The sequence below is a fragment of the Solea solea genome, chromosome 4 (assembly GCF_958295425.1).
Source record: "Solea solea chromosome 4, fSolSol10.1, whole genome shotgun sequence".
NCBI classification, from domain to species: domain Eukaryota; kingdom Metazoa; phylum Chordata; class Actinopteri; order Pleuronectiformes; family Soleidae; genus Solea; species Solea solea.
In genome coordinates, this window is record NC_081137.1 from 7805310 (window position 1) to 7814861 (window position 9552).

General features: G+C 41.2%; 1 protein-coding gene across 1 annotated transcript; it reads right to left on the bottom strand.

The window, feature by feature from the left end:
* Positions 1 to 1844: 1844 nt before the first annotated feature.
* si:dkey-251i10.1 (uncharacterized protein LOC100038774 homolog) lies at positions 1845 to 4598 on the bottom strand. The gene is made up of 4 exons (XM_058628205.1): positions 4386 to 4598; positions 3093 to 3579; positions 2861 to 3001; positions 1845 to 2780 (listed from the first exon to the last, which is right to left on the bottom strand). Exons 1-4 carry the CDS (start codon positions 4494 to 4496, stop codon positions 2623 to 2625), a joined length of 897 nt encoding a protein of 298 aa, XP_058484188.1. The 5' UTR covers positions 4497 to 4598; the 3' UTR covers positions 1845 to 2622.
* Between the last annotated feature and the right edge of the window lie 4954 nt (positions 4599 to 9552).

The window sequence follows — 9552 nt, forward strand, 5'->3', positions numbered from 1 at the left end:
TTTTGGTCTCTGATCAACTTCATGTATGGGGTAATAAGAACGACCGGAGCGTAATCAATTTACGCTTTTACTGATTAAAAGCGTTATGTGTGAGATTAAGCAGCTGATGAGAGTTAAACTGTTTCCGACGCCTGCACATGAAAAAATAACAATCACCATTATCACAATTAAATGATAGAAAGTTATTAATTTTATTACACATTCAGGGATTTAAATCAGATTGATTTCTATCCATTATTACAATTACTATTCAACGTTCAGTTTTAACAAGGCTTGCTGATGTATATTTTGAATTTGATTTTACTAATAAATTGTGATAAAGTCAGTGTTTTTTTTTTTAGGGTGTAAGCTGATAAACACATTCAGGAATAGAGGATTAAGGACCTGCTGTTTACACTCTAAGACTGTGATGAAATAATGGTTTAAAAGATTTATTTGCCACGATAAGTTATAAGTATTTTCTGAAGGCTTGTCTGATGAAAATGGCTGCTTTGCCTCAGCTCGCCTTTTTTTTTTTATCCTCCTATTATTCATTTTTACTCTGGACTGTTTCATTTTTCTTCACACTCAAGTTTATGGATTGTATAAAAACACACTGTCAACATAAATGAAAAATACAGTGGCAGCCTAATTACCACAATGATATGTATTTTATTTATTTTTTTCCAGAGGAAGGGGAAAAAAAAGTATACATATTTTTCATTGTACATAAAGTTAATCACAGTCTTGGTACCTGATCATAAATCGGGACACAACACTGGCTAATGTGCACTCTTTGAAAAATGAGTGTGACACGCAAATCACCAGCGCTTTACTAAATCCATTTAAAACATGCAGGGAGAGTTATATTAATGATTTTGGATCCATTCATTTTATATGCTGCTTAACGGCTGCTTTAATAACCCGACTTTGTTTATTCATTTATTATTATGCCACACTTTACTTTTTGATGTATATTTGATTATATTATGAGGAGTTATTGTGCTTTTTTTTTATACAATATAACTAAAAGAAATAGTATTTACAATACACTTATAATATACGTATTGACCTTCACTGCAGTGTCACAGAGTCCGGATATAATAAAAGGTAGTTGAGCATGTTTTGTGCAGCTCTTTATAATAGTCCACTACTCATTTTATACCTTTTTCTTATGATACCTCAGTGAGGAACACAAGCACGCGCAGCAGGTACGGGGAGCGCGCCTGACTCCCACTTGTTTGCCACAGGCGCCCTCTGCTGTCAAGCTACAGCATCACAGGAGTGGACCATGACACTTCCGCATCTGTGCGGTAGTGATGTGTCATTACTAAACAATTCAAGTACCGCGTGTCGATTCATCGATTAGACAGCTTTATAAAGACAAGCCGCTTCATTTTCTGGCTACTTTAATCACCGCGTATCTCCATGGCAACTGATAACAAGGGGATGTTTGAATTCTAATCACTATGACCAACATGTACTGTATCAGGCATCTGCTTCTATCAAAGGTCTTTTCCATGGAAGGATCTCACAGCACTCACCGTCACACCTCACAACCGGATTTGTTTCAACCTGTTTGAAACCAACTGATTACAGTCAAGAAGCCAAATTTGATTTCATCCAATATCCAGTGGCAATTCACTGCTCTCGAGATTAAATTTAGAAGGATTAAATACTGGTTCTTTTCTCAATATATTAAACAAGGTGCTCATTGCGGCTTCTCAAATGTGCAGATTGTTTTATTCAAATTTAATCTTCTTGGTCACAAAATGGCCTCTAAGTGTGTGGTGTCATTATCTTGGATCTTTAGAAATAAACACGCTCATCTTCCTTCTTGGAGAAACACAATTCATACAGTTAAGCTTAGTGAACCTAGATTTATTGTGGTTTTTCTTCATCATTTAGTCGGCTACATTCTCACATTTACAACCCCACGTTTTTCAGACAAGTATTCATGGAAACGTATGTTCATTTGAGTCCAAAGCAATAGTGATTTGTATCGTGTAATGTCGTGCAATGTGACGCACACACAAAAAAAAGAAAATGCCCTTGCATTACATGAAAACCGGTTTAAACTGCACTAGTTAAGACTTATCTCGAGCTGCTGGTAATGGTAATCTATAAACCATATACTGTCAGGGACATGCCAATGCAAAATGACTTCAATTTAAATCTGAGTGGTGTGTCAAGCAATTTTCAAAGCAGCCAGTGGTCAGGTCACCTCCTCTACGAGTGACTACAGGTCAAACCAGGAAGGCTCAGGGAGAGATAAGTGTGGATAAATATAGCCGTTGGGTATAATCTACTTCATGCATGGCATATCCTACAAGTGCTCATCTCATGCTGGAACACTGGGATGGAGACAGTTGACGTCAATGGTATAGTTGTTCCCCAGAATAAATTTATTCAACTTGGGACCATAGTGACAGGAGGTATCAGTTTTTTACAGGAATGACATTGTAAAGATGGTGTGGAACGTTTAAAATCATAAAAAGATGCACAACATACAGCCATCGCCCACGGCTAGTGATGAGACACTAAACTTTTGTTCCCATAAATAAGGCAGAATGCTGAGTCCATAGAAATGGAAAATTATTACAGTTAGCCAAATTGGACAGTGATGTGACAACGTGTGAAGATTCACATGACTTTCTTCAGCTCATCGTACAACACCAGCACGAAGGCGCCACCCATGCCTCGGAGCACGTTGGACCAGGCTCCCTTGAAGAAGGCCTTGCCACCCTCGTCACGTGCGATCTTGCGCCAGCAGTCGATGGTCCCGGTGTACATGATGTCAGCTGCAGAAAAGAATGCAAGTTAGATAAATGTGTAGACCAACAAAGGCATAAGGGAGTACTGTGCATTTGTCTTAACTCACCTCCTTTACGTCCAGACTGCATCATCATACGCCTACGGACAGTGTCGAAGGGGTATGAGGTCAGGCCAGCGACAGCTGTCACGGACTGTGCAATCATCCAGCTCACCAATATGTGGGCGTTCTTAGGATCTGGAAGCATACCTGCAAACAGAAGGGGAAAATGGTTACAGTCAAATACCCGTAGATTAGCCCTCACTGGGTTTGCATAAGGATTGGTTCAAAATCAGCATACCCTTAGCTGTGTCGTAGATGCCGAAGTATGCAGCCCTATAGATGATGATACCCTGCACGGACACGTTGAAGCCCTGGTACAAGCCCTTCAGACCATCGGACCTAAAGATCTTCGCCAGGCAGTCGCCCAGGCCGTTGAACTCTCTCCCAGCTCCAGCCTTTCCCACGTCAGCTGCCAGGCGGGTACGGGCGAAGTCGAGGGGGTACACGAAACACAGAGAGGTGGCTCCGGCGGCGCCACCGGAGGCCAGGTTACCGGCGAAATACCTCCAGAACTGGGTGCGCTTGTCGACGCCATCAAGGAAGACCTTCTTGTACTTGTCCTTGAAGGCGAAGTTGAGGGCTTGGGTGGGGAAGTATCTGATGACATTGGCAAGGTTACCTCTCCAGAAGGAAAGGAAGCCCTGCTCCTTGGGGATACGGGTAACACAGTCCATGATACCCTTGTACTGCATGTCAGCGGTGATCTGCTTACTGGCATGCTGGACCTAAAGTGAAGGAGGAGACAATTGTTTAACACATGAAAGACAGACAGGCCCCCTTGTAGTGACCTTGGTATGCACTTAATGATTTGCAGTTAAGTTTCAGGGTTTAAAGTCATCTAAATCAGAATGTTGGCGTTAAACAGGTTTTGAATGGACTTTGATTCATCCAGATGTGAATCATTTAAAGAGAAATAAATGTATTGTTTTTAACTTAAATGACAATATAAAGCAGGTGGAGATGGTACTCGAAAAGTTAGGAACAATGTCATTGAGCAAGTTGGAGGAAAAATGGTGAAAAACTCGTTGACCGGGGTGAGAATGAGTGAGGCCGGACTGAGGTGCAGCCTTCTCTGCGTACGGAAGCTAACCGGCCTGCATCTTAATCATTCAAAGCGGAAATATATAGAACGCGCCCTATCAATAAAACTACCTATGCAATGAAAGAAATCACAGTATAACAGGATGACTTTCAGAGTGTTTGTACAAAAGGTCCCAAAATTATCTACAGGCGTTTGTCCTTTGTTAGCTACGCCGGCTAAGTAAGGTTAACGTGGGAAGCTAGCACTAGCAACCAGGCTAGCGTAGGTCATCCTCGATCATATGACCTTAAATCCTTATACCCATCACTTAAGGGACACCCATGATTCCTCTGTCACCAACTACTAACGGGGTTAAAACTACAGGCCCTGGTGTGTGTGAGGGTGACCGTCAAAGCGAACTAGCGCCATAATCCAGGGACAGCGAGCGTAATCGCAGCAGCTACCCAGCTAACACAGCGAGTCTTCCGGTAGACAGATTTTTTTTTTTACCTGAAGGAGAAGCTTCACTCTCTCGATCGGGGCGACCGCTGTTTTGGAGATGGCGGCGGAGATGCCACCAGCCAGGAAATCCTTGGCGAAAGAGATGGCGGTTTCAGACATGGTGTTGTGTTGTTGGTGGTGTTTTCGTTCAGGTTAAGCAGTAGACTGGATGTATCCCCGGTGCCCTCTGCGGCTGATGGTCTGTGCCGACGAAATGGCCGATTGTACGGACGCGTTGCGGATTTATCGAACACCCTCTATCGCGAGACATCGCGGGAACTGCGAGTCGGAGTCATTGGTCAACACACAAGAGTGACAGCGTGGTTGACCAATCAAGCAGTGGGGCGTCACCTTGCGTAATACTATGTCCCGTGCGAGTAAGCCATTGATATTAAAACATACACGTGATGTTACTTTAATTCCGCCGGAACATCAAATGAGTCACCGCGTGGACTTGTTCTCTTTTAGTTTCTAGTTGGAAATCTCGCGCCTCACACCACAGAGCAGGGAAGACTGCTCTGTGGTGTGAGTTACACTGAGCAAAGTCACAGGGACACACTTCAAGGACTCCTGAGAGAAAGAGAGAGGCCTAATCACCACACAGTGAAAAACAGACAAACTTGACATATTTAGCACACATTTCACTTCAAAATGTGTCGTCAGTGCAATCAGTGACCTCACACCTAAAGACATCTCTGACTTTGTATTATTATTATCATTTTTTTCTAATTTTTTCTGCTCTAGGTCACTCAGTCACTGTAAGTCACCTTCACAGCATGTCCTGTCCTATTATTAGTTCCCTGCTTACACAGTTCTGCAAACCAAATATGCTTTCCCTGTTTCAGCCTGTTTAATAGTAACCTTTCCCTTCACATAATTATGGTGACACTATTTACAACATTGTCTCACTACCCGTCTTGTCCAAACTCGGCCTTCTGTATCATGCAACCTTTAGGTACATCACTAACTCTCTTTTGATTTTTGCGACAGATTACTTATTGATATATTATAATATAAATTGATATAATTCAATTTGCAAAGTTACTGCAGTTAAGCTTCCTACTTACTTCCTTACAAGGCTGTCATTATCTCTGGTCCCACTTCAGTTTAAAGTGCCTCCTGTCACAGGACAATTAAGCTTGTATTTCCAAAACCTTGGTACTGGATTGATCAGTGTAGATTAAAACTCCCTTATCTATTCGAATGATTTAAATGTAGAATAAAAGAAACTAGTTAATCTGTAAAAAAAATCATCAGTAGGTATACCAAAAACCAAATGTATGAAGATAATGTCAGCACGTGTTATTATAACAACAAGCATGACTCCCTGGACGCAGCCATTCCCTGATGTGTCATGGCAAATGTGGGTCCCTAATAAACTGAACTGAACTAAAATATTCATTATGAAGAAGCATTAAGATGTGATGTATTGTCATTGTACTTGTTAGATATAGTCACTTTCGTTATGTTATAATTACATTAAAACATTCAGAATCTTGAAATTTGAACTAAAACATTATTGTTCTGGAATAAAACCAAAAACTAAGTTACCATCAGCTTGTTCTTAAGTACAGTACATAAGGAAATATAATAATAAAATTAAATGAGTGCTTTTATAGGGGAGTACTGAATTAAATCCCAATGCCCACTAGAGGGCGGCAATGTACTTTAGTCTTTCTATATCTTTTTTTCTCCCAAGCAGTTAAGTGCCATTCATTATACAATTTCTATGGTATAAAACACTGATGAGGCTTGACATGTTGCCTCAGATGTCAGGAGTGTAATAGCGGTTCATATATGCTTCTGTGACAGCCGATGAAAACACTTACGTTTTATTTCAAGCCTCATCAAACACAGAACTGGAAGTGAAATGTGCTTCTCATTATGATGATGCCAGCTGATGTAGCTGTCTCTAGGGCCATGCTGATGCCTTATTATACCCAGCTGTGTGTATAATAAGATCTCACTAAGACATTCCTAATTAAAAAGACCTTTATCTTATAATAACAATATTGGAGTATCTTTCTCAACTAAAAGCATACACCTTGTGTATGTGTTGTCTAGTGCACTGTGTTGACCACAAGGAGGAGCTGCAGTGACGCCATCCAGCCACTGTCAATGCACCTTGGAGGAATCAGCAGTGAGCAGCAGGTGTATCTGCAGTCACGACCAAGACTTTGAGTGAATATTTGCATTAGAATTAGTTTTATATTTAGTGGTGCATTTAACTTACACACCAAAGAACACACAGGAGCAGGGGGCAGCACACTATAGGTACCTTGCTATAAGGAACATCTCAGCTCAGGATTTGAATTGGCAACACTGTGGTTACAAGCCCTGATCTCTTGCTCTTGGCCGTGGGCTGCCCCAAAAGTTCATCCACATTACCCGGAACAGTTAATCTCAACAGGAAATCACCATGAGAAAATCTATTGCATTTTCAGTCCAACACCTTGACCACTCACTGAATTTTTTAGAATGTGGGAAATTAAAGATGATTTTGTCATTCACTACCAAACGAAAACAGTTAAGAGAGTCACGACGAGCAGACTGTTTAGTTAGAGTGTGGCCTTGTACGGCCATGTCCAGTGTTGATAAGAGGGTCTTATCAAAGGACTCGCTTTGTCGTTCTTGCATTTTAATGACAGTCGCTGCCCACTTGTATCTTGCTGCCACTTGAGCATCCACTTGAACAGGATGTGTAAATTAATCCACTAATCCCTCTGCTGTCTGTTAATTATGGCAAGGACAACAGGTCATTGTAATGTGCTTGGCAATTTTAAATTGCTTCTGTTCTCAGAGGGAGCCAGGGTTTATTTTGTGCGTATATATACATACTGGCATCCTGTTGTGTTTTAACTTTACATTGGAAAAGTTCGTGAACTCCAGATGTTTTGAGCAAAGACATGCATGTTATATGAAGGGGAGGGTGGATGAAAAGCAGAAAAAAAGCCCAAACCCTTCTACAGACCCAGATGAAAGGCTGTAAATGAAGACCTTGGGTAAAATATCACCTAGTCTGTAATAGTGTTCTTGGAAGCAACAATTGGCGTGTGGACACTTTCTGCTTTTTTATCATTTTTATTTCAGTCCTGTCCAGCGCCTAGTGTTTGTTTAGTTTGGATGTGCTTGTCTTATAGGTGACATCGAATGCTTGTATCGCACATATATGTTAGTTATGGAGGTCTACTTATAAACTCTACTATATTAACTTGTTCTCATGGTTAAAAATCGCCTAGTCGCTGCAAACGAGCCGATCAAAATAGAAACAAAAGTCAGCCGCGCTGTTTCAGACCAAAATCACACCCCCAGAACGTGGACTTTGTTGTGATTGGCCAGCCAACGAGAGCTTTCCCACTGTCCTGTGATTGGCCAGGTACCTGGAAGTGACGTAATTGGTAGGCCAGCTCTCAGATACACAGCTCCCCCTCTGGCACGGTGGATGCTCTGCATCTCAGCAGCTACAACGAGGGTAGATCTTCTTCTTCTGCGGTTGAATGTACGCAACCGGATGTGCCCAGACTAGTTATGAGGTTATCTGATGACATCATCAGCATAGGGAAGTGCCGATCCGCTTCGCAGAGCCCAGGAAAACAATACAACACTATTTTCTCAGCAGTGGCTGAACTGTTTGTTCTGAAACTTTAGGGTTTCATAAACGAGGTCATAACGCAGATACACACACAAACGCAGCGTTAATTGGAGCTTCCAGTCTATGTCACCTTTATACACTTTCTGCAAAAGATAAGTAATGAATTGTTTTTGCGTGACCTGTGACAGTTTATTGTGCTTCATAATTTGTTTGTGCTATTTAAATGAAGGTATTTTAACTATTATATATGAGAAGTGAGTTACTTTCCCCCTAAAAGCTAAAATGGAAATATTACAGCAAGTCACAACCTGCACAATGAATCTGTCTTTTGGAGTAAACAAGAGGAAAATATACAACCTAGTGTTTCAGGGGAAATAAATATATTTTAGTATTTTCCACCGAATGTCACCCCTGTGGACCGAGCAAACCCACAACCACTGGCCAGCTGCATTAGAGATTTCAGTGGAACAAGTAAAGATTTCACACTTCCATTCCTGCGGTAAGCTGATACGAGTGAAAAAGGCTGTGGGGCTACAAACTGGTGTCAAGGCAGACATGGAGTGGGGGTATATTTAATTCAACATACAAGCTCACCTCAGCAGACAGAGGCAACTGTGTGGAAAAAAAATACAGGTATATATATATAAGTATATCAGTGTCAGTACCATGGTACAGCACACAGGCCTTTAAGAGACAAACGAGACCTTCTTTGAATGGAATTATTGAGCCAACACATGATTCAGCCAGTCCTCACAACAATTAAAACACAAAAAACTGCAAAAAATATTCAGTGAATAGTAACTCTTTTGATGAGCTTAATACATGCACTCACTTAATTAGATAAACCTTATGAAGTGTGAGGGTCTACTTCACACTTTATAAGGCCACGTTCAGTGAGTCATTGTTGCCCTTCTCTTATGACCTCTGGCATCAACAAGACATTTTAGCCCACTGGATATTTACTCTTTTTTTCGAATGGTTGTGCACGAAACTCTCAGTTAGACCAGCAGCTTCTGAAATACTCAGACAAGTCTGTCTGGCACCAACAACCACACTTAAAGCTGTAGTGTTTTTAAAGTTTTTAAAGCTGTAGTGTGTGGCTTTTAATGTTTTTTCATGTGTTAGGTGTTATTAGTCTTCATAGACAGTGGTATGCCACATCGTACATGTGAAAACAGGCTCTGCTAAGCAAAACTATCAGACCCGAGGGTGCGTTTGTGTGTTCCTGGGACATTCTAAAAAAACTTAACGTCATTTAATGTCAGAAAATGTCCACTTTCACCTCTCCAAAAATCATATATAACCTCAATATTATGGATGCGGAGGGGGAAAGTTGGGGGTTCCTTTTTGATTTTTGGAGAGGTAAAAGTTGCCATGACTAGAGACGTCCATGAAAAATGTCTTGAGGAGCGACTTAAGACTTTATTTTTCTGCATTGTGTGAACTTGTATGACAACAGATTGAATCTAACTGACATTTGAAGTTGCGCAGTGCAGTTTGAAGTACCATGTACCGCTGTAAAAGCACGTCACCTGTCTGAACTGCAGGGAGTTGCTGCCATGTGATTGGCTGATTAGGTGTTTG